The sequence below is a fragment of the Falco rusticolus genome, chromosome 4, assembly GCF_015220075.1.
Source record: "Falco rusticolus isolate bFalRus1 chromosome 4, bFalRus1.pri, whole genome shotgun sequence".
NCBI lineage: Eukaryota > Metazoa > Chordata > Aves > Falconiformes > Falconidae > Falco > Falco rusticolus.
The window spans coordinates 99,981,288-100,007,313 of record NC_051190.1 but is presented as its reverse complement, the minus strand read 5'-3'; the positions used below and the strand labels follow the sequence as shown (position 1 = coordinate 100,007,313).

The following is a 26,026-nucleotide window of genomic DNA, read 5'->3' as shown; positions in this document are numbered from 1 at the left end:
GGTTTTAGTATAAATACGTTATTCTACCACAGATTTACATCACCAGTTTGAGAGGCTTCTAGTAACGGGTTGTAAGGATACTATTAAAAGCCATGCTGGAAAACATGCATGGAGTATCAACAGGTGTACTCATTTCACTATGGAACTGCTATTTCCTGAGGGTGGTGGACAAACTCCATTTTGATCTGTATCTAGAATATAAGATAGGAGCTGGGATATGCGCTTATATAGTGACATCTGAATTCTTAAGAGGTGTTTGAGCAATACTGCAGGAGAAGAAACATAACAGAAAAGCACCACCCATTTAACCACCTCACTTTGTTTGGAAGGAATAAGCAAAGATGATAAGTAGTTGGACAGTAGTATATAAGTGATGGTGGATGAAAGCTTAAGAGGGAGAGAACTAGCAACATGTGAGAAAAATGAACCATTTCAGAAATTTTATTCTCTCTGAACAAGTAGGGTTGTGTGCACATGTTCAGACGTGTGTGCATATATGTCTATGTAGAGTGTGCTGAAAGCCGTATAAAAACTGTGAGGGTCACTTTTTGGAATAATTGTGTTTTGATGATTTTTTGGAAACAAACCTCATCAAACTTTCTCATCTTAAGAAGTCTGACTGAAAAGCTGAAGTTAACAAAAATGATTTCACAAAATCCTTGACCAAGTATCAGCTGTTAGTAACTGATGGATTGGAAATCCAAAGTGAGCATGATCTCTCTGGTTTATAATTTTTGATTGTAAATGATTTGCAGGGAACAGGAATCAGCATTTAGCATGATACAACTGATTGCAATGAAATTACTTAGGAGAAGAAACAAAGAAGGAAAGTATAAAGAAGAATGTGTAAGTACAAGAGAAAGAGAGTATTTAAAGAGCTTGTTCGTTACTTTGTTTTTCAGGGAGACCCAGGACCACATGGACTTGAAGGAGAGCAGGGTGATGCTGGCCCTGATGTAAGAAGAGTAATCAGTACAGGGTGGAAGTAATTGATAAAAGATAGAATGGGGTTCCCATTGAGAAAACCCAACTTTTCTCTTCTTTTTACCCACACTTAGAACTCCTGCAATGAGAGGGAACAAAAATCTTCTAAAGTTTTCATAGTGAAACATATTTGGCTTCAAATTTAGTAGCTTATGTGTATTGCAATGTGGTTGTGTTGTTTTGTGTTGTTTTTGTTTTTTTTTTTAAATCCGGACTTTGCTGTCCTGTTAATTTTAGTTCTGATTCATGTGAAGTCACAAGCCTTAAACTCAATGCAACCTTTTCTATGAGCCTTAATTGCTTCATAATTTCACCATAGATTAATCTATCCCTTTTTCCTCCCTGTGACTGCTCTTTTTAGTCCACTGGAGACTGGAACTCTTGAAGGCACCTCTTCTAGTCTGTCAGAAATGTGCCTGATGCCAAAATTTGGAATTATGATCCCTCCTCAGTCAGGCTGCAGAAACATCCTAAAGGCCTCCAGTGATGTGATATTTAACAGTAGCATTCACAAGTCATACTGAGCAGTGTGCAGTGGGACAGGGTGCAGACCTCTTAGCTCAGAGAAAGAGGGGTCTTGTTCTCTCTATTTTTGCCAAGGGCCAGCTGACTGGGAAAGTGTTTTCCGGAACCTTGTTGAGATGCCTTCCCTCTGCAGTCACTAAGGGTCGGTCTAAAGCCTTTTTTCCTGATAAAGCTTACTTGTGTAAGAATTTCTATCCCAAGTCCACTTTTCTCTCATTTTTACTCTAAACCTTTCTTTGGAAACAATCTCTGCTTTCTGTAAGCTGTATTTGATTTGATTGTATGTATAATGTGTTTTATTATAAGATGCTGTTTCACATATTGCTCAATGTTCTGGATCTAATTTCTCATGCCATTCTTTCCTAGGGTGCAACAGGTCGAAGAGGCCCTCCAGGTATAAAGGTGAGTGGGTAACCCTACCGCTTCCTATCTATATGCAGCTACAAGTTCAGCCTGAGCATTTGCTCCTTTTACGGGAGAAATTTCTGTGTGATCCAAGACACAAGTGTTTAACAATCAGAAGTCTATTTCAAGCCAAGGCAACCCTTGGATCTCAGGTGGATGTACCAGAGGCCTTCCTGACTTGAATGATTTAGAATTGGAAAGCAGCTTCCATTGAAGTAAAAAGACAGTTACTTTTATTATTAAGGCAAATGTGGGAATGCAAACAGAGAAGAAACTGTCACTAAAGGTGATGGGAATGAGTAGTCAAGCTGCATTCCTGAAACATAAGGCCAGAAGTCTCACAGTTTTTAATTCCTTTGCTGCATGCACAGAGATACATGCATGGCACATATGCAGCAGAGACAAAAATAAGGTAAGTTCTAAATGGTGCTTGGCTAAACCACAAACGTAACAGAGTGTTAGCTGCAGCTTTGCATATTGGCTCAAAGCATACACAAGAATCAAGATTTTGAAAACAATTTAATTTCCAAAGTAATTACCTAGGGGAATACAGTGTAGTTTGAATGCTTGTATATGATGTAAGGAGTAGGCCAACACCAATGCATGCTGACTCATCATTCCAGAAAGATCCTCTGATAGAAAATTCTCTCATGTTAGGTGATAGCCCTGGTTTTCCTAGCCTTTATACCCCATGGAGCCACAATGAAAGGAAACCTTCCTGACATCTAATTGGTAAAGACATCAATACCATTCTCTTAAATGAAATGAAGTTTTAAATAATGTTCTTGGCAAAGGAAGCTTGTTTGTCGCAGGGTATAAACTACAAAATAGTTATCAAAGCAAATCTAAAAGCAGGTACATTCAAGAGTGGATTAGTGCAAGTAAAAGTTAAATTCTAGGAACCTGAGAAGACTCAGATTTCCTTCCTTTATTTCACACACATACCCACACCCACACCCCCTCTCTCTCTCATAAACATTTTCCTTTGTCTGTCTGTCAGCCTGGCAGGAGTCTATAAGAACATATGAAACCATGACTCCCATACATCTGCTTGCAGGATACACCCCTTATCTCTATCCTATTGCTTGCTTTCTTGAGTATAGTTTATATGATCATTTCAGGAAACACATTGATTAGTACAAGTGGTTCATGTCTGACCCAGTCTCTCTGCAGGGTTGCTAACACAGATAAGTAAGATGGTATGTGGCTTAGTATAGCATTTTCCCTTTATGTTAGTGCATATAAACCCAGGGAAACATTACAATTTTGTGTATGACACTGTCAGTATCTGTATGATGGAGTATGTCTTGAAGTCCTGCCCAGTGTTGGAGTCTGGGGAACGGGGAGAGTTGAAGCTTCTGAATAAATGTGCAGAGCAACGTTTTGAGTAGTGATTGTTCTATGCAACTCTTCACTCACAGGCATGGTCAGGGCAAAATTCAGACCAGGTTTATCCCATCAGCTGACATGGCTTCACTAAGGGCAAATTGTACCTGGCAAATTCGGTGACCTTCTATGATGGGATTACCAGTGTTGATGGGTGAGGAAAGAGCAAATGATATCGTCTGCCTGGACTTGTGCAAAGCATTTAGTGCTGTCCTGTGTGACATCTGTGTCTCTAAACTGGAGAGACATGGATTTGGTGGATGGACCACTTGGTGGATAAGGAATTGGCTGGATGGTCACATTCAAAAAGTTGTGGTAAATGGCTCATTGTCCAGGTGGAGACCAATGATTTCCTCAGGGGTCCATACTGGGATTGCATGCACCCTCAGCAAGTCTGCCAACGACACCAAGCTGCGTGGGTGGTTGACATGCTGGAAGGAAGGGATGCCATCCAGAGGGATCTTGACAGGCTTGAGAGGTGGGCCTGTGCAAACCTCATGAAGTTCAACAAGGCTAAATGCAAGGTCTTCCATGTGGGTCAGAGCAATCTCAAGCACAAATACATACTGGGCAGAGAATGGATTGAGAGCAGCCCTGAGGAGAAAGGCTTTGGGGTGTTGGTGGATGAGAAGCTGAACATGGCCCAGCAATATGCGTTTGCCACCCAGAAAACCAACCATGTCCTGGGCTGCATCAAAAGAAGCATGGCCAGCAGGTTGAGGGGCTTGCTTCTCCCCCTCTACTTCACTCTCATGAGACCCCACCTGGATTACTGCGTTCAGTTCTGGGCCCCACAACATAAGAACATGGACCTGTTGGAACAAACTTAGAGGAGGGCCACAAAGATGATCAGAGGGCTGGAGCACCTCTCCTATGAAGACAGGCTGACAGAGGTGAGGTTTTTCAACCTGGAGAAGAGAAGGCTCTGGGGAGACCTTTTAGCAGCCTTCCAGTACCTAGAGGGGCCTACAAGAAAGCTGAGGGACTTTTTACAAAGGCATGTAGCAGTAGGACAAGAGGTAATGGTTTGAAGCTGAAAGAGGGTAGATTTAGGTTAGATAGAGGGAAGAAATTCTTGACTGTGAGGGTGGTGAGACACTGGAACAGGTTGCTCAGAGAAATTGTGGATGCCCCGACCCTGGAAATGTTCAGGGCTGGGTTAGATGGAGCTTTGAGCAACCTGATCTACTGGAAGTGTCTTTGCCCATGGCAGGGGTGTTAGAACTAGGTAATCTTTAAGGTCCCTTCCAACCCAAACCATTCTGTAATTCTATGATCTTTCCAAGTCAGACTCATGTAATTCCGATGCAGTCCTAGTATCAAAGAGGAGACAAGATGAAGTGCATGCCCTCTTTGTTTCAGTCCTCAAGGAGCAATTGTTTCAAAGTCTCTGCCAAAGCCCTGTTTCCTTTGTCAAAGTTCACAATCTGAAAGTGTTCAGCACATACTATTAGAGGACACCTGTTAATAGTTTGCAGAGTTTGATAGATTTGATACGTTTCTCATGTTTCTAATTGTGGATGCAGTATGTGAATTGAAGTCCTTGTTGTGTTCTTAATTTGGTAAAAGGTGCATGATTTTTCATAAAACCTGCACGGATTGAATGCTTTTTCTGCAACAGCAACAGTTTTTTAAACTGAAGGCCAAGTGTAAAATGTTAATAAATAACAGTGAGCATAGCCATGATGCCGCAATATAGAACATATGTTTCAGCAAAGGAAAAAGACTGCTGTGAGGGGTGGAGTGTCTTTAATGGCAGTAATATTTCTTCAGCAGCACAGTGTTTGATTTGACTCTCATTTCTGGGCTTCCTGTCCCTCTGCTATTGAGAGGAGCAGAGTTTTGGTATACCTTTATTACTGTCCTCCCATGTGCAGCAGCCAGGTAACACAGATTTTTTTTACATTTAAGATGATTCAGTTTAATTTTTCACTGGGAAATGACAGTCAGAAGTGAGAGTCCTGCAAGTTCACCAAACTACAGTCCAGTCACATCCCAGCCTCATCCAATACACAGGTAGGCCTTGTGCTGAAACCTCTGCCCCACCTGGTTTCTGAAATCCCGATCTGGATTTCACTTTGAGAATCCAGAGTTTTTAATGTCTGGGATATCGCAAATAGGAATAGACTGGAAGATTTTGATACTATCCGCCAGTAAGGTGAAAGCATCATGCTTTGGCTACTTACAGGGATCAGTGTAACTTGAAAGAATATGAGTATACCTATTTAGTTATGGTTCCATGGTGCATGAAGTCATGGTTCTCTGTCAGAGTAGTTCTCCATGGATAAGGCTGAAGAGGATCTGCCCTTGTGGGACTTCTTGACTTCTCATAATCTCTACAGTGGACGACAAAAGTAATACAGGAAAATTGCTTAGACTGTGGTGTAAAATGCACTTGGAAAAATGCAAAGCAGATGGAACTGACCTCTTGCACTGCAGCTTTTATAGTCATCGCACACCCTGAACAACAAAAGAAGCTACTCAACTCTTGCTTTTTAATTGAGTTTTCAACAGGAATTAGAAGGTGCATGAAAGCTGTTTGGGAGCATTGAAAAACATTCAACTGATACTCTATAGATACAAAATTGTTACCTTGTGATGTACATATGATAGGTGCTAATTTGGTTTGGTTGTTCAGGGTTTTTTCTTTTTGTTCTGGCAGGGTGAGAAAGGAGATCTGGGAGAAATAGGTTACCCGGGAGACTCTGGTCTTCCAGGACCACAGGTAACTAAAAGAACTTCTCAATAGTCAGGGTGTTTGCTGTGTCAGTCTTGATCTTTTGTTTTTCTTTTGGAATGTTTTGTTTACTTCAAGTAATGAATGTTATGAATAACATTCTTTCTTGGAAATTCTCCTCTGTAACCCTGAGGAATTAAATGTGGCAATTTTCTCTTTTGCTTTAAGTGGGTGCATCTTCTAGTGAAATGAAAAAAAGGAAAGTGAATAGCAGAAATGAGTAATTTAACCAACACCTCTCTAGCTTATGGGATATTACCAGTCAGATATCTTCAAACTGAATTAATTGGAAATTGTTAGCAAGAAGTATGGAAAATCTATTGCATTCTTGAAGGTACTGTATTTCCAGGGTGCATTAAAATGATGAAAATTATATACTGATTGGCAAAACCAGTGAGGAAAGATTTGTGTTTTAAAAATTTGCTTGTTGGAGTAATTTTGAAGACAATTATAGTGATAGGCTGCTTACAGCACCTTCCGGTTTAAAAATGCTCTTAGATGCTCTAAACATACTCTTAACTTTAAGATACAGGCATCTGGAGAAAGTGTGCCTAGTTGATAGTGGGTTGCTTATGACTTCCTTGGTATCCTAGATGCTGCAGTGGCTCTCTGAATGCGGCCCTCAGGCAGTGACTTTCTGAGCTGCTTCACACAGGCAAATCCTTACAACCAAACAGCCAGAAGTTTCACACATGCATTAAGGCTTGTGAAACAGGCATTTGGATTCTAGTTATTGCAGCAATCTAATCTTCACTGAAAGGCTATCAACATTGAGTTGACTTTTTTCAATGGCTTTTTTACATCAGGGCCCAAGAGGACTAGAAGGGATCAAAGGACCTCCAGGACCACAAGGCGTGCCAGGACCTCTGGTTAGCTTTAAATAATATTTTTCTGCTGTATGCGTTAGGACTTTTCATTCTTGCTGTTGATATTATTCTTATAAAGAGTTTTTTTAAAACTTGAAGAAACTGAGGATTTTTCAGTATAGTATAGTATAAGGAGATATATAGAGAGATATATATATATTTACAGTATAGTATAAGGAAACTGATTTGCAGCCCCGTATGATAAAATAACAGCCTTGAAAATAAGTTTAGATGGGTGAATAGGAGGGGATCTTAAGTGTTACCAAGGTTTTGTGTGATTGCACTGAAAAGCCTTAGCTCTAGATGCCACTCTCAGTTCTATAGTATCAGGACTAACAGCATGGCTTGCAGTATGTATAAATATAGCGGTACAGTGCTGTGGTTCAGGGCAAATGAGCTGTTGATTTCTTCATTGTGCACCTTTTAACTGATACTTATAATTACAGGCTAGTCTGGGTGCCCCAGGTTCACCTGGCTCTGTTGGGAAGTTAGGTGCAAGAGGACCAAAGGTAAGAATTTTTAAGATACTAATTGCAGCAGTCTAACAGTATCTTTCATTCAAGAATCTGACTGAAGAAGCATGGACTAACACTTGTGTTGTTCTTACGGAACATGTGAAGAATCTTAAGTTTTATAGTCAATTTTAGATTGCATAGGAAGGCAAGTGATGTGTTCAAGGTAATCTTACAGGTGTCAGAACTATACTTTCCAGTGTTGCCATGACCGCTGTTCTAATTGCTGGGTGTGGTTCTCAGTGGGGCTTGGCTTCTCATAAAATGTAGTAGGGATAAAGCAGTGCTGGCCCTTGAGCTTGTCTTATGATTCCTAGAATCTGTCCAATATATTGAAAATGCATACCAGTTAATCATAGAATATCTCAAGTTGGAAGGGACCCATGAGGATCATCAATTCCAACTCCCTGCTCCTTGCAGGACTACCTAAAACTAAATAATTTGGCTAAGAGCATTGTTCAGACACTCCTTGAACTCTGACAGGCTCAGTGCCATGACCACTTCCCTGGGGACCCTGCTCCAGTGACAGACCACCCTTTCAGTGAAGAACCTTTTCCTAATGTCCAACTTCCCAGCTCAATGAAGCATAGCTGCTTATTTTAACCTTTTTGTTCTAAAGATTCCTAACAAGTTCAAGCAACCTTGACTGTTACAATGTCTTATACAGGAATTAATATGTTGAGAACTGAATGAACGTGGAGTTAAACAGAAAGGCTTATAGCAATAGGTGGCCCACTTTATGGTTCACTTACAATCAATGTTATCCCTTACTTTCATTGATGTGTGTTGATACGGGAGAATTACTTTAATAAACATAACTCATTTTAGGTGTTGTTGCATCTTTCAATCTAAAAGGCATAAGTAATACCAGCTAGCTAAGCCTTTCAGTCTCTTTGAAAGGGTTACTACCTTCAGTATATGACATCCAGTGACAGAGAGGTATCAGGAGGTCAGAGCACTACTATGAAAAGAGTCTCTGTGTGAAAACATACAGTGAAACAAGTGGCAAAAATTGGGAAGAGTCACAGGAATTTAATCCATCATTCCTTTTTCTCAGTCTGGTTTTGTGATGGGGTTCTTATTAGAAGAAAGTTCATTAAGAAAGTGAAAACCAAAAAAAAGAAACTGAAGAAAAGAAAACATGTAAGAGGTCTGAACAGCCTGCCTGAGAAATATCGTCTATCAACAGATGCTTCAGGCTGGTAGAATTCCAGGCTATGTCCTGCTACCATTAATATAAATTTTTCCAGAAAACACTCTTTTCACTGATAATTCTGTATAACAATGGGAGTTTTACTGAACAAAGGCCTTTGGGGTTTAGCTGTATGAATGCCTAGCATATTCTGATTTGCCAAGTACTTTCCAGTTCCGCTGCAAGGAGCCTTCCATGAAACGTGGTGTGTAATGGAATGCTTTCAACCAGCATTAAGTAGTCTATAAAATGTATAAGCACACTTCAGTCTAGCAGACAAGTTTACACTTCAGAAAGAAGAATTCTCCTCAATGAGCCAAACTACTACCTTTTATGTTTCAATTATAACAGGGTGAACCTGGTGACCCTGGAGTGAAGGGCCCAGTGGGACCAGCTGGACTGAGAGGCATGCCTGTGAGTCTGTCTGCCCTAGCTCAGGGCCCCTGTGGTTTAATATGCATCCAGCTGAATCAGTATAGTTCATTCCCTTCTATTTTCTCTATTTCACATTTGGTGTTCAGTTTCCTTATGGACACCAGATTACTTAGGGCTAGAGAGATTATCTTTCCCTCGCTTTCTTTCAGAATATGCTAGAGGTAGGGCACGCAGTGGAAAGGAACTGTGGCCTTAATCCTTGCTTTTTCTCTACAGATTTTTCCACCATTTTCTACTGTTTTTAGACTGTGTTGTGATAGCTTGCCCTACTTCACCAGTCTTAACAGGCTGAGCGACTCATTGTAATGTGATGTCTTTATTCTGAAATGGAATTGGATGTAGATCTAAATCCTCTACTAAAAACTAACTTGTGGTATATTCAACCTATGCAGGGCAAGGGTGGCAGAGATGCCTATGGTTCTGAAGGAAGCAAAGGAGCAAAGGTGAGTGCTTAGAGTCAGGGTGTCTCCGTCTCCGTTCTGCAGCATCAAATAAAACATGACCATCCATATCAATTTAAAAGAAATGCAAGACATGGCCACAGTGCATTTCTGAGGTTCAGGAAGAGGCTCAGGCTTCCCATAACCATTCTTGTGATAAATTCTTCAATAGGATATTCTTTTGAGAACCACTCTGTCTTATTCTTTCCCTTTATGTGTGTATGTGTTTATATGGATATGGAGGATTGTATTTCTTGGAGTACACAGTGCTTTCTCCCCCAGTTCAGTCTGCTTGACTAGCCACTTTTGCTGCAAGTATTGCTGGGCCAGCCTTTATTTTTTCTTTCAGAGGAGGGATTCCTGGACTACCAAGGTGAGGGTGATACTCTCCAAACATCCTCATTGTTTTAATGTGAAATATTCTTCCTTGTGCTTCTATAGCCAGCAGTAAGATCTGAGGATTCACATCTGGATTGTTACATATTTAGAAATTCTTATCATTCCCTTCACAGCCCTGCAAAAAATAGTAGTGAAATGCCTGCTTCTCTAAAAACACACAAGAATCCAGCTAAAATAAAAAGTATGCGGAAAGGATATGGTCACAATCATGGCACCAATGGGTCAGTCTATGAGCAGAGTGGTCAGGATGTTGGAAACAGCTGCAGTCCGCCCTTCAAAGAGTTTGTGTATTGTTACAGTACTAATTCTTTCCAATTGCTTGTGAAACAGAAGTGGTCCAATGGATCTCACTGGAGGCCAATCTGTTTCACTCTCACTTTTTGTGGGAGAAGCAGAATGCTGCAGAAAAGATATGAAAAGCTTCCCAGGAGTCTCTCCAACTGATGTACTCCCTTTTCTAAAATAGCTTTTTATTAAAATGGCTTTTGATGTTTCTTACTATCTAATCTCTTTCTTACCTTCTTAGCCCCAACACTTTCCTTTGATGGAGAGTTTCACAGGTTACACATACGTTATATGCAAGACTAGTTGTTTTAATCTCTTGGAATCTCCCATATGTTCATTTTAGGGAAAATCCTCTTTGTTACAAGAAATGAGGAAAAAAGTTTCTGCTAAATCTTCTTGTCATTATTCGTTGTGTTAAAGGATTGACTTAAAACCCTTCTTATACAATGACATGTCTGCCCGAGGTTTGTCAGGACTTGAATTAAAAATATTAATAAAACCAAACAAAAAAAAACCCAGTTCACCCCAGAATAGTGGTCCGGGAAGAGTTGGTTTCCCCTGACAGCTGAGAGAACAGCCTTTAATATAGGTTTTACTTAAGGCTGCTATTAGTTATGAAGGTTCACAGTCATGTTACACTTTCTTAGGTGTAATGTGGGGCCTATGTGTATGTAATTTTCTGGAAATTGTATGATAAAGTCATATGATGTTTGGCAAGCGTGTCCAGTTTCATGGAGGGAACTTCTAAAACAAGGACATAAGTAGTGTGAATTCTGATAGTTGTCAAGGAAAGATGCACTTCAATTCTGATTGGTCTTTGTGAGAGTTTCCATATTTCTTGTATGTGAGCAAAGAACACACCAAAACCTGAAGTAACTGAAAACAGTTGATGAAGTGACTTCTAATACACCAACAAAATATTATGGTATCACTGTTCAGTATGGAGGGTACAGCATTTTGAAACTGCGTTCAAACACTGAGTTCTGAATGTTACAATTGCTGAACATGAATTCCACTATATGTCATTAGAAAACAAATAAGTTTTTGTAAAACACTTATTTGAGAAATGGAATACTCTTGAAATTTCAGAAGTTGTTGGAAATTTGTAAAATGGTCTTCCTTTAGATGAACAAGGTGTTAATCTATAATGGTGTCATTTGAGACCATAGTAGTAGCCACTGTTACTTGATTGGGATGGAATGCTGAGAATAATTTTGAAATTGTTTTTGCTTTAAAGACATCAAACACTTAGCAGATCACAAAGTTCTAGATTCTTATGAAGCCTTTGCTCTTTGTTTTGGCAGGGAGAATCTGGATTCATAGGATATCCTGGTCTGGAGGTATGATTAAATGGGCATGTTTGCTTTCTTTATGTCTTGTTTTACATCATTCTTGTTTGGAAGTGGTTATATGTCTTTCGGTCTCTTCTCTTCTCCTTTCTTAAAAGTTAAGGATTTCATTATTTTTCAGGGAGAAGATGGAGACCCAGGCATTCCAGGAGCTGAAGGACCCAAAGGAGTTAGGGGTAGAAGAGTAAGAATTAGAAATCTATTAACTCTATGAAGAATTCTAGAAGTAAAGCCCTTATATCTTAAGTGCTTCCTCACCAAATTTTTTTAAAATTGTCTCCCACTCCGATCTTTTATTGCCATATCCTGGGCAAGTGGTCTTGAGAGAATGCAGGTCTAAATCTTTAGAGATGTTAGTTGCTAATAATTCTTAGGGGTAGTAGTATATCTTTTGCGAATGCAGGGTCCAACTCACAATAGTATTAGAGTTTTTTCTCTGCTGAAATTCTGCACCTGTGTGTGCAATTATAAAGAATAAAACTTGTGTTTCTCTTTTTAGGGTAATGCTGGCACACCAGGTTCCCTGGGAGATCCAGGGGACCAGGGGCCATCAGGAGCTATGGTAATATATCTTTATTTTAAAAAAATGACTCTTAGATTGCTTTTAAACTTGATGTTAGATTAATGGAATATTTAATAATGTTTAATGTAGTAAACTATGCTTAATCAGCCTGGCAGTTGTATAGAGTTATGTCTTGCCTGTGGATGTATGTGCACAAGAGCACCTGCAGTTGGAAATGGAACTGCAATGATACAATGCAGGGCAGAATTTCTTCCGCAGTATTTGGTGTTGTCTGTAGGCTGGGTAAATATCTAATTAAAGAAGAAGAGAGTGCTAAAATGTAGAACTGGATTGTTCTGCTGAAAGCTAATTTATTTCTTCATTTAAAAAGAACAGCCATTTAAAAGCAGACTTGAAATTACAGGCACATACTTAAAGCTTAAATTGACTGTAAGCTGTTAATCCTTATATATAAATAGATGTTTTGATGTACTTTTCTAGTGTCTGTGATCTGCATTTTATACAACAAAAATTTTTATTCTCTATCTAAGCAGGGGAAAGGATTGTGGATTTCAGTAGGATTTAGGACTAACATTGTAGTTAGGAAGATGTCTCTATCTTTATCTTGCAGCAGTACTGCAAATTAGCTCAGTAGTGAACAGAAACAATCTCTACTGTTGTTTTCTTGTTAAATTTTCTTAAGCTTGCTCTTTTAGTTTGAATGTGGAATGTTATTGATAACAGTATCTTTACCTGTATAACATGGCTCATGGCATACATGCAAATTAGAAAACAATATGGGGTTTTTTTTGGGGGGGGGTGTTGTTTTTTTTTTTTTTGTCAGTAAGCTGTGCTGGTCAATGAATGTACCTGGCCCACTTTATTGTATGGTGCTGGGCACAAGAATAGCCAAGAGTGCCAACTGGAATGCATTGCCTTGCCTGCTGCTCGGCTCTCACATACATTGCAGATAGACAGCCCTTGTGTGCTGATGAGCCAGATAGCTGTTGGCCTTGCCAATCCACGGTCCAGGAAGTCTTCAGGGAGATTTCAAGCTCAAGATCCTCCTCTTGAGTTAGAGAAGTGAGAGTGGATCTTGGGAGGTCTGGGCTTGGTGGGATTGCTGTAGTAGCACTGCATCAGTGAAATGGGGAAGTGGGAACTCTGTGGGGAGTGGAAGAGATAAGCATGCAGGAAGAGGTACAGGTAGTAGGCAGGGCTAGCCAAAACAGGCCTGTTTTATCCATCCTTCCTAATCTGATGGCATGATTATCCATATGGGTCAAGTCTGCACAGCTCAGTCACCACCCTTAAGCTGCTGCAAGTGCCATTCGTTGGGCCTTAGGCAATTCACAGTTAACTGTTGCTGAATAGTACCAAAGAAGAACTGGGACCTGCTGGGAAACATAAGAAGATACAGGCATGGAATAGCTGTGATGGTGCTAGCAGCAAGACAGCAAAGGGGATGAGGAAGGTAGCTCAGGCAGGAAATGGAGGAATGGAAAGTTAACTGGAGGGGGAAGGAAGAAATCTGGAGTTGGGTGTAATTTGGGGACATAAGGAAGTGTATGATACTGGTAAATTGTAGTGTTACGAAAGAGAGAGACTAAGGTAAAGATTATGGGATGTGGAGTTCAGATTTTTATGGTGCGTCTCACTGCAGATCCTGTAAGGGAAAAATTTCAGTAGTGTTGCTACACATCTGAATTGCACACATGATGAAAACTCTCAAGCTTCCTTGAAGAAAAGTTCTTTTCCCTGTATTTTATTGCTATTATGAAGGTTAAACAATACTTTTATTTTTAATAAAGGTGCTTGGAATCCTGGCATTTGCCCACAGCTCCCAAGAAGGGTGCAGAGTAGCCAAAGCTAGTGGCCAAAGCCAAAGCTATTACTGGTCGAGCAGTCGTAATATATGTATGGTCTGCAGGACCTCTTGAGTTAGAACTGTGGAGATTGTACCCTGCAAGAGGAGAGGACAAGCCTGTTACACACCAGATGTTGAAAATGATGTAAGGTGTAGATAACTGAACCACAGCACAGAAATTGCTGTTTAGAAAAGAAATCTCATTCTGGATTATACTGGTCCTAAGGGGCAACAAGTGTTGAAAGTTTATAAAGATGTTAAGGAAAATGGACTGAGCTTTGAAAAGTAGTCTGCAACTCTGGGATAGATTCACAGGAATCCATGCTGGTAACTGATGTCTCCTCAAATTTCAAATTCACAAATGGTTGTCAGGGAGACACCTGCATCTGTATGCCTGCATTTTCTTTGGGCTACAGGGTAATAGATGGAAATATGGTATCAAGGTCTGATTTTCTGGACATGTGTTGGTTTGTTTCAGGGTGCCAAGGGACCAATGGGCACCATTTTAATGCAGGTAAGTAATCACCTTAGAGCTAACCGCCTACTGCATGAAATTAACTGTTTTAGTCTTCTATTTATGAGCACTGACTGCAATGAGCACAATTAGCTGTTATAAAACAGGTAATCAGCTGTTCAAATACTTGTCACAGTGCAGTGAGTTCTTCAGTTCTGCAAATAAAGAAGGAATGAGAAACAATTATTCATACGGATTAACACCAAGTCCAAACTTTTACAAACTGTGGGACTGTTAATATTCCTTTATCTGTTTCTTCATTCACACCAGTTTACACACCAGCTCAGGTTTATGGTTACTTTCCATCCTCTTGTAAAGGAAGGCATTTCCTCAGCAGCAGCTATTTTCACTGGGAATAGCAGGGCAGGATTTCTTCAGAATCCCAATCCCATGTAAAATGAACGCTGCTGAGTAAAGGCTCCATCTAACCCTTGCATGGATACCTACCTGCAGGCAATGCTATTGCAGATGTGTTCTATGTCCAGATGGGGTCCTCTCCTCCTTCATGGACCTCTGTCTTCCTGTGTGAGTTGCTGTTGAAATGCCTGTTCTCCTATGAAAGTGCTCTTGCCTGTCTCCTGGATCAGATGATTACACAAAATAAAAGAATAAACAAATGGTTGCTTAATAAATGCTACATAAAGCATGATTAAATGCCAACAGAGCATGTCTAAAAAAACCCCTGTAGTTTCTACACCAGGGGTAGAGCCCCCGTAGCACTGAAATAGAAACTGGAATGTCTGATTCTGGATTTACCGTAGTGAGAGTCAGCTCAGAAGCTGGGATATGACCTTCAGCTCAAAGCAATAGTAAGATTGCCAGTCTGGGATAGTCTGGGATTTGCCATTAACTGATTTTTTGTTTTGCTCCTGCAGCCTTGTGAACTTGTGAATTTTACACGAAAAAACTGCCGTAAGTAGGGAGCCGCATGGTTTTTTACCTCTGATTCCACCTATTCACTCTTCTTAAATAGAATATTCTCTGCTGGAAACCGTTTAGAGAGGCAGTTTGTATCTGGGTTCAGCTTGATGGTGATTGGTAGTTAACTGTGAGGAGTTTCCAGCAGGTGTATGAAACAGACTTAGGCTTTTTGCTCATTTTCCCTATCTTAATTACAAAACCTGTAACAAATGTCTCTTTGCCTCATTTAAGATTAAAGTAATTCTTTGGCATTGTGCCAATCCCCTTTGGGGAAATTCTCTGAGACAAGACAGTATTTGTATTTTACTTGCCCTCCACGTTTGGTGTGTTCATTCTCTCTCAGACTTGTGTGCTCAGCAGAACCCGGAACAATTTCTTTTAATTCTCATCCGGTAAAATGGCACTATTTTTGAGGCATCTCTCACTGGCATATGCTGTCAGTTGTTTGAGCTTTGGATCAGGCTTTTTTGTGAAAGCAAGTGAATATGTTGGTATTTAATTGAATATGAGTACAAAGTAAATTTGCTCTCCATCTCTTCATTCCAGCTTGCTCATCAGGTAAGCCCATCTGGCCTCTGCATGTCTGGTCTTTTACAGACTTGAAGAAAAAACTAACAGTGTTTGAGTTGTGGAAAGGTGCTCACACAAATTTTTTATTTCAATACACAGACACATGTCCAGTTTATCCAACTGAAGTGGTGTTTGCCTTCGATATGTCTGAAGATGTTACACCAGCTGCATTTGAAAGAATGAGGAACATTGTTATGTTATTGCTGAAAACCATTAAGATTAGTGAAAGCAATTGCCCAACAGGTGCTCGTGTCTCCATAGTTTCTTTCAATACAAATATGCGCTACCTCATCCGATTCTCGGAATTCCAAAAAAGCCACTTGCTGCTACAAGCAGTCCAGAGAATACCGCTAGAAAGATCGACTGGAAAACGTAATATTGGGGCAGCCATGAGATTTGTTGCAAGAAATGTCTTCAAACGTGTTCGTCAGGGCATCCTCACAAGGAAAGTTGCCCTCTTTTTTGCCCATGGTCCATCGCAGGATGATGTTGCCATCAGCACAGCTGTACTTGAGTTGAGTGCCTTGGATATCACTCCAGTGGTTATTGCCTTCAGTGAAGTGCCAAATGTCAGACATGCCTTCTCAGTAAGTAGATAGACTATGGAAAATTGAGTCAGTCATCTGCTTGCTTGGTATCTACTATTATCTGAGTAAAGCATTCTCTCACGCCAGTAAGTTCTACAGGAACTCTCCAATCCCTTATTAGAAAGTGGTATATTAAAGCTTACTGTTTTAACAGAGAAACAGTGATTCACTTGACCATAATGATCACCATCTGACCTCTTTCTGCACATCAGTTATTTATGACTTGTGCTTTTAGGCCAAATCACAGAATTTCAATAACATTGTGTTAATTTAATTTGGTTACCTATGCCATTTCTCTTCTGTGTTGTGACATGTACTAACCACTTAATTAACAAACTGGCCCTAGTTTCTAGAAAAAAAAGTAGTAGAAGGCTTCAAGTGCACCATTTTTTTTTTTTTTCAAAAGAAAATTAAATTCAGCAAAGCCCCTTTTGATAGCTGTATTGCCACTAGTACAGGAGAAAATTAACAACTTTTCTCTTAGAATATGACTTAATATAAAAAGATAGTAAACAGAAATAAGCAATCCATTTTAGCAGGTACCAAAGGAAAACAATTCTACGATTCTTTAAGGCTTCATAATATGGATTCCATGGTCTCTTGCTTTTCAATTCATTTTTATATCATCTGTGCTCAGTTTTAACTTTTTTGGAAATAAAATACCATCTAGCTGCTGTTTCTTCAAAACTATCCTTGTAGAAGGAAACTATGTTTACATACACATGACAGAAAGTGCAAAATGTGGCATCTAAGTTCTGATCTAGTAGCATCAAATCAGCCCTTTAATCTTTGTATTTATTATCATGCAGCCTCATATCTATTAGTCAATTCACATGTTTGGCTCGCTGAATGTTAATTTAGCAGAATGAAAAATTTCTGCTGGCATATGAGAAGGAAGTTTAGAGTTTATTTACTGGGTTGCTCTACAGGATGAACAGGAGCAAGCAGCAGTATTCTGTTTACTTAGTATAAGCAGATTATGAATCTGAATGCATATGATGACATCTGGTATTTACAAAGGTGCCAACTTTCCATAAATCAGTTTCCAGAGTAGAAAAATTTTTAAAGGCTGCTTAGCAGGGGGAAAGGCAAAAAATTCACTGTCCAGCTCTCTTTTATGGTTACACTGATGGGAAGGCAACCGGCCTCACCACCACCATCCAAGAAAATGCAACCTCCCTTTTTTTTTTTTCAGATGGACTTCTGCCCTTGCAGTTGAGATGCTGTTTGATCTTCATGATCCTACCAGCCTGTAGCCACAGAAACTTACTGGCTTTGGTTAGTTTGTTTTAGGAGTCTCAGTCTGGAGACTGAAACAGTCATTGCCAATTCTAACTCCTTTGAAGAGATCTATCTGTAACATCATTTATAGACATTAATCAGATGTTAATTGTGTTGTGTATAACACACACAAAGCTTAATTTTAATGCAAAGAAGTAATTATTTTTTTCCTCAGCATTTTAGCTTATCCTTATATATGGTTCATTTCCTGCAATATTATGGTATTTTTACAGCCATTTTTATTTATCTTAGTCCACAAGGAAATGTTTTTTCCCTTGAATCACATTTGGATGTTGTTGGGTCAGTCAAATTGTAGGATGTTGTTGGAGCTTCTTCAGGGTTCCTCAGACATTTCTGTAGTCAAATCTGCTGGGGAAGATTGTCTTTCTTCAGCTGATCATGGTCAACACATAGGTTGTTCCAATGCTAGAATTTTCTGAGGACAGCATTTTCTCTTCCAAGAAAACATCTTCACTGTGGAGAACTTATTTTTGTCCCAGAAAGAGTTGAGATAGGAGATCCTGCCCTTTTCTCTGTAGCATACTACTCAGAAAAGAAAAAAAGTGATAGCCCTTAACTGGCACACACACACACACAAAAAATGTATATATGTATATAACAAAAAATCAGTATCTTTTACCTATCTTTTTAATGTTACTTTTTTGTCTGCTTTAAAACATAGGTTGATGATACTAGAAGATTTCAATTATTTGTTTGGGAAAGACAACAGGATGAAAGTTTGGAGAGCATCACATACTGTACTCTTTGCTTTGGTAAGATATTTTACAAATTCCAGCTGTTGTATTGATCTTTTTACCCTTTCAGTAAGAAATCCTATCGATTTTATTTTGCAGTGTGGTGTTGGGGAATTTTTATGGTACGCCTTAAACACATTTGTGCTTAAATATATTAAAAAAAGTTAACAAACAATGCATTGGTCAGAGTCCTACTGCCATAAGTGTTTCTACAAAGAGTCAACAGAAATGCATTAAGAGCTGATTCCTTACATACACGTGCACCAGCACTGATCGCATGAGTGGCAGCGTGCGATGACTCACCCTAGCTCTGCGGCCCAAAGGTGGCCCCCCCAAGGGCTCACATTCTAAAATGGCTACAAGACAGTGCTGTGGCTGTTTCTTGTCACCACCAAGAGAAACCACTCCCTTAGAGGGAGTTCTTCTGTCTCTGGCATTCTTGCTTCCAGTCAGTTTAACCCCACCTGCAATTGGACCTTCTCGCCCTCCATGCCAGATCATTCCTTGGTTACAGATTACCGCTGCTGAGAAGTTCACAGTTTGAATTTCCTCTTCAGTGGATAGTAAGAATTAGATTCTCAAAACCACAAAAGCTGTTTAATTAGTTGCTGTATCAGCCACGTGAAATGAGTTATTGTTTGGCATTTCCTTTTTAACAGAAATGCACTTAAGAGAGCTTTATGATTCTCAGCAACCAGGGTTGTTTACTGTAAATTCTACATTGTGAGGAGGGGAGAAGATACTAGTTGATAATATTTCAGAATGCTGAACAATGGTCTGAGATCAAAAATAGAATTTTTTCCAGTGTATTTTACAGTGTTTAGATTTTGACAGAAGAAAATTTCTCAAGGGAGCTCTTATCTGTTAAGTTGTACCTTGTGAACATTTTTTACTTTCATGCATGAATAATTTCCTATGTTATCTCAAAACCTTGCTCAGCAAGACTCATCTGTTGTTCCTTACTAGAACAACAAGATTTCAAGTTGCCAAACTGATTTTATTTTTCAAAATCAAAATTTAAGTAAAATAGATTAATAGGATGGTGCAAAATAATTTAAAAAAGTATTGCTTTTGTTGTATTGTGAAATAGTTTGCTGCCTATTGACTCTTCCTCTCTAGATAAATGTAAACCAAGCACCAACTGTGAGGTACCCTTTTCTCCCCCTCTTCTAATGGATATGGATATCACTTACATCATGGACAGCTCTCGCAGCATCAGCAGTGAAGAGTTTCAGAGAGCCAAAGACTTCGTGAGCAACATGCTAGATCAATTTGTTGTTTCCTCGCAGCCAAATGAATCGTATGGAGGCATCAGAGTGGCATTGGTGCAGCAGGCTCCCAGGGGCTTCCTGCCTGACAGAAACCAGACCCCTGTGGCCTTGGAGTTTGATCTAGTCACATACAGCAATAAAGATTTGATGAAGAAGCATATTCAAGAGTCTGTTCACCAACTGGAAGGGCCATCAGCCATTGCTTCTGCCCTACAGTGGACAGTTGAAAATGTATTCTTTAAAGCCCCCAGACAAAGAAAACACAGGGTCATATTCACAATAGTTGGAAGCAAAACAAGCGCATGGGACAGAGAGAAGCTGAGAGAGATTTCACTTGGAGCCAAGTGCCAAGGATTCACCTTGTTCACTCTTGCCCTTGGCACTGATGTGAGCGATGATCAGCTGATGGAGCTGTCAAGCTCCCCCACAGACCAGCACTTACTGACATTGGGCAGGGTTTCAATGCCTCAAATGGTATACGCTCAGAGGTTTAGCCGGGCATTTCTGAATCTTCTACAACGTAAGTAGCACATGATGGCATTTACTGAAGTTATGGAAAGAAAGAGAAATGCTGTATAGAAAAAGGTAGTCAGTGTATATGCACTATCATTCAGTTTCTAGTCATAATTTAGCTAGCCAGTTTTTCATCTTTAGTTTGCCGCAGATGCTGGACACTGATTGAAGTGCAAGTAGTGACAGAACAGCATTATATTCTAATGGTGCCTTAGGCCAAAGTCTTAAGTAGTTTTTTCCCCGTAAGTTTGAATTTAATGTGTGGCTTTGATGAGGCCACTTTCACTAAAGAAACCCCATTCTTCAGCTAAGAGAACACAGTTATATTCCTGATTTAGGCCTACATTTCTCCTCTGATGATTGTCAGATCCAGATCTACTAAGCTGTTTATGTCTGTTTGGGCTTTGGGGCAGATACAGGTTTAAACATTTAGCAGATTTGTCATTAACTTCTCTTTACTGCAGTTATTCCTCCTCTGTAGAATAAAGAACTTTCCTTTTCAAGATACATTTATGCAGATTAGCAGGTCTTAGATGCTTTGAAATACAAACAAGAGAATATCAAGAAAGAAATCATTGATTTTAAATTCTCATCGGAAGCATTTACTTAGAGATGTCAAATTCTCTATAGAAGGATAAATAGTGTGTTACAGAGCAAGACAAAAGTATAAAAGGTTGGTTCAGGAGTCATTCTCATCTAGCTTATCTCTAATATATTTTCATTTTCCTGGACATAGTGCCAGTCACTCTAGATATGGTTTGCTACCTATTGAGAGATGCAAACTCCAGTTCACAACAATAAAATCATGTAGTGTTTGTTATTAAACATACTGGGGTTTGGAGGACTTTCAAATTCACCTGTGGTATCTGTGCTTTCCCCACAGAAGAAACGAACAGTTATCCTTCACCTGAACTTCAAGAAGAGTGTGAAGACTTAGATCAGGGAGACACACAACAGCAAGTGTCTATGATTGAAAGGTTTGGAATTGCCAGTTGAGCTTTTCTAGTGTGTATCTCTGAACATAAGTTTTCTCCCTTTGGGTTAGTAGTTCAAAGTAGCTTTAACAGAAACAGTATAAGGATCAATTTTTTTTTTTTTTACAGGGTTCAGAAGGAATGAACCAGTTGCATTTTTCAAGGCCATACTGGTGCTTAAATACTTCAGGTTTTTTCCCCTCTCCTTGGAAAGGATGCCTTTCCCTGGAACTGATGAAACTGGTTACAGTCATGGTTTAGAAAGCATTGAAAGAGCTGAAAGTAGACTCCTGGAGAATATTAAAGAGATCATCACAGAACCTGTATATACAATGCCAGAAAGAAATCAGATATGATTATGAGGAGAATGAGTATTTTGCAGAGGAAGATGCTGGAGAAGAAAAGCCACAGGAGTATGAAGAAGCGCACGAGAAGAACAAGGCAAACTTAGAGGCAACAGTAGAAACTAGAGCTACCTGTAGTGACTAGGGTATGATTTTAAAATATGAAAATCTTTTTTAATCCAGTAAAAAGACTCTAGAATGTGAAGGGCTCTGCTGAATATTTACACAGTATGAAGCATTTCCATTAATTACATTTTCCGAAGTGTTTTGTCACCATATGTTTGTATTAAGTCCAAATCTATACAGTAAGAATTTGTAATTAAAGGCTGAACTGCAGGTGTCATTATGACTTTAGCTTTGATTTGTAACTTTTTGTAATAATAAAATATAAAGTTCTAATCCCCTTTACTAAAACAGTTGATTGTTTTAAATCCCCAAGTTGCACTATAATTACTGGATTACTCCTGCTGCTAACTTAGCTTGATGTGGAGGAACTAAATATATCTCTGCTACAGTCTGTTTCTGTAGGAAAATAGGATCTCTTAGCAGAGGTATCCTATCAAAATAGATATTCTTCATGGTTTTTACTTTGCTTCCTAATTACGCATTTTTCTTTGCAGACTTGCCATTTGATACAATAGGTATGGGAAACTGATTGTGAGATAATTTATCACCAACGTTCTTTTAACACTGTTGAATGTTTTATTGTTTAGACTATAACTGGGGAGAATTTCTGCGAAAAAAATGTGATGTTGTCTGCATGCGGTAGGTCATGTCTACAGCTGCCATCCCTTTGTTTTTCATCTCTCTGCACTCAAAAATGATTCTAGGAATGTCTGTTAGCCCCATCCCTGATGAGAAAGGAACAATGCTTTTGCAAAACGGTTTTAATGTTGGATTTTTAATTAAGAGCAAATATACCTCTGGGAATGCCATACATCCACAGTGCATGACAGACATGCTCAGCACAGATGGAATTGGTTCTGTTGCCTAACTGCATGTGTACAATCTTGAATCAGTGCTCCCATTGAACAGTTCATGAACTCTGTGGTCACACAGAGAATTGAGTAGGATGAAGATAGGTTAGTGTTTATACTTCACAAATAAAGGATTTCCTATAAGGAAGTAGTCAGGGTCATTGCACTGATGTGAGCAGTGACCTAAGCTGCTTATGGGAGACATATGAACTGCTATTCCCAATCTTGACTTGTAATCAGTAACCTAGCAGTTTACTTCCAAAAACATGTAGCACAGTTCCTGAACTTGCCTTTTGAGAGATGTGCTATATATTGATCTATGGCTTGAGATTATTGTTTTTCAGTTGATTAGGAGGAGAAGGTTATGTCCTTTCAAATCTTTAGGTTGCATAGCATTATCAGTATTTTGCTTTAGTTTTCAGTGCTTCCCCTTGGATGTCGTACAGATACCAAAGTCTAGAGCTGCTCTTCTGGATTCATTTCAGTAACTCGGAATTTACTTTGGAAAAAGCTGATTAGATCTGTACTTACTGGATACCAGATTGCTACAAAGTATGCTACTCTCACTTACTTTGGGGCTAATTTATGCAATTTAGATCTATATTATTCCAGGATTTGGCTAAGAGACTGTAATGGATAATTTAACCATCTATGTATGTTCATCTATGAAATTTTACTAATGGATACCAGTATAACAAGTTGGAATCAAGAAGAGGGACATTCTGAAAAGCTTTATTTACCTTGTCCCTATAGACCAGTTATAATCATTTAACAATAATTTTAGTAAGAAATCCATGTTGGAAGACTAAAGACCTTTTAGCATTCCTCCTGCTTATGCCACTGAAAATCTAATTGGTTTAGACATTTTCTGATTAAATCAATCATAAGAAGAGAGGCTTCAGACCACTCTAGCACTGTGGGTTTGTGGATGAATACTCTATGAATCTTTGTAAGACCTTGAACACTGACTACCTCTGTCATCTGCCAGTTTGCAAAGAATGTTACTTTTCCCTGAAATTAACAATGCTGAGAAGGATGTTTCTTCCTTTCATTAAATCTGTCTCTTATTTCCCTTTTCCAGAGGCATGTGACCTTGTTCAAGATAGTGGAGAATGTCAGAATTATGTCCTGAAGTGGTACGATGACAAAGAGCAGAAAATGTGTGGTCAGTTCTGGTACGGGGGCTATGGAGGCAGTAAAAACAGATTTGAAACACAAGAAGAATGTGGATTCTTGTGTATAGAGTCTTCCTAGTGCAGATACTCTCAAATTACTTTAATTCCTCAGTTATACTACCAGGGTGATGGGAAAAAGGAATTGAAAGAGAAAGGTTTACGTAGCCACTTGGCTCCTCCATTTCAGTTGAAAGAAATACTTGATTGTGAAGTTACTAGATAGTAACTTAATAGTGAAAATAAAATCAAAAGTATTTATCAATTGATCTGATATAACATATTGAGTGCTGAGAAACTTCTTTAGTCAACATTGTGTTGTTTAAAAGGGATAAAAGTATTGAAACTTGATTTTCTTCCATAAACACCAAAATGTGCTCTTTCAAAATGTACTGAATAAATAAAACAACACATTAGAGATTTTAATGAAATAACATTGGATGCAAGACACTAGTGTCAAACGCTTTTGATACATTTAGTTGCATTTATCCTGCTTATAGAAAATACCACAAAGCATTTAACTCTCAAATGTCATAAACTTACTAGAATTTACTTCACTTTGATTTAGAGGATTTTCTACCATAGAATCATTCTTGGCTTCTTAATTCTTTTCTGAATAATCCAACGTGTGAATAAAAACAACCATTCTCAAATATTTCACTTCTGCTATTAGCTGTTAAAACAAATAGAAGTGTATTCTCATAGTGTGGCATCTCATACGTAAATAAGCATTGGTCCATTTCTCTTGTTACCAAAGGTTAGACAACTGTATTCATTTTCAAACGTTAGATTTTTGTGGTTGCTTTTGAGGGAAAGAAAAAATCCCGAGGATACATTCTGATTAAAGATAATAAATGCAGTGCCCTGCAGAAGGGTGGAACTTAGCTGAGCATTCACGTTCTGCTGACTTACCCAAACTCTACTGTTGCCCATTTTATATCTGTAGAAGTCATGGTGCATCTAACTTTGCCACCTCGGGCCACTATTTGTAGAGATGGCTGTACTCACCTCGAATTTTCTTCCCTGTATTTGTCTACAAAAGGATAGAGAAAATATCTCTAATAAGTTTTCATGGAGTGCTGGCCAGGAGATCCTCAACAAACTTTTAAGGAACATATATGAACTTGGTTTTCCAGAGTCTGTTGCTTTTGGCTCACCCAGAGGGAATCTACTGTGAACAGTGACTGAACAGACCGGACTCTTGGTGATGCTCTGCCAGCCTCAGGACTACAATAATGCTGAGCAACTCAATGCTAAAGGTGACAGAGCCACCGTTAGCTCAGCTGAGGAAGGGTCAAAATGTCTCATGGGTTACTGCTACTGACCCAAACTCTGAGTTGGGGACAGGTGAGTTTATGAAGCCATTAGTCTTTCACCTTTGGATTTTCTTGCAAGTGACAGAATGGGACTGCCATGGAGTGGGAAATACTCCACTCTCTTCTGATCTTTTTCTACATTTGTGACTGGGAAATCATACTTAAGGAGGGCACTTGCTGTCTGTTTGGTGGCTAGAGCTGGTCTATTCATTTTGTGAAGCAATAAATTGAACCTGGGTTTGATTTTTACTGCAATATGTATGATGTTTTTAAATCTGAGTTTTCAATATCTATATTTGTAAAATGCTGTTGTCTGTCTAATAGCTGTTTCTCCACAGATGCTGCCAGTTGGCAGTAGTTTCCTCTTTCAAAATCAATGGCTCCCTTCCCTTAAGACTGGTGTACATGAGAAGGGAGTTTGCCTTTTTTGGAGGACTAGGTGATTTTTTACATGAGACTTGCAGAAATCTTGTCTCTAAGACAGAGCAGCTTGGCAGTTTGATATCCTATTTTCTTTTGGACAAAGTTTGATACCCTAATTTCATTTTGTTCAGATAAGTAAACAATTCTTTTGCTTAGAAGATAAAAGTAAAAAATCAAACATTTCTGGTCTCGTAGCAGAAGCAATTTTGTTATCTTGGATTCTCTTTGGCCCAGAGGATATGGAGTCCCCTGATGAATCTCAGCTGCCTGCAATCCATCTCTTCCTTTCAGTTGGCTCTTGTTATCTGGGGCTAGTCTTGCTGCTGGCTTAAAATCCTTGTTTTTCAATGAGGGAAGACTCCCAGTGTATGGAATCCTCTCTCCTTGATAAGTAGAAATGTATATGTCTGTGTGGACTGACTGGCTTTCTACACACACATCTTCCACCTCATTACTTCAGACAGGCTAGCTGATGATCCTCTTTCTGGAACAATGTAGGATAAGACCGACCAGCTGTCCCCACC

At 39.2% G+C, this 26,026-nt stretch overlaps 1 protein-coding gene across 1 annotated transcript in view; it reads left to right on the top strand.

The window, feature by feature from the left end:
* The window catches only part of COL6A6 (collagen type VI alpha 6 chain), a 66,745-nt gene extending 42,726 nt beyond the window's left edge, over positions 1 to 24,019 (top strand). Inside the window, 20 exon segments of the mRNA XM_037383851.1 lie at positions 903 to 956; positions 1,876 to 1,911; positions 5,963 to 6,025; positions 6,844 to 6,906; positions 7,350 to 7,412; positions 8,959 to 9,021; positions 9,435 to 9,485; positions 11,471 to 11,506; positions 11,637 to 11,699; positions 12,015 to 12,077; positions 14,363 to 14,398; positions 15,274 to 15,310; positions 15,866 to 15,877; positions 15,989 to 16,476; positions 18,440 to 18,530; positions 19,632 to 20,303; positions 21,180 to 21,273; positions 21,485 to 21,611; positions 21,613 to 21,760; positions 23,673 to 24,019. Coding sequence (XP_037239748.1) covers positions 903 to 956; positions 1,876 to 1,911; positions 5,963 to 6,025; positions 6,844 to 6,906; positions 7,350 to 7,412; positions 8,959 to 9,021; positions 9,435 to 9,485; positions 11,471 to 11,506; positions 11,637 to 11,699; positions 12,015 to 12,077; positions 14,363 to 14,398; positions 15,274 to 15,310; positions 15,866 to 15,877; positions 15,989 to 16,476; positions 18,440 to 18,530; positions 19,632 to 20,303; positions 21,180 to 21,273; positions 21,485 to 21,611; positions 21,613 to 21,760; positions 23,673 to 23,845 — 2,433 coding nt within the window. The 3' untranslated portion in view covers positions 23,846 to 24,019.
* Positions 24,020 to 26,026: the final 2,007 nt, after the last annotated feature.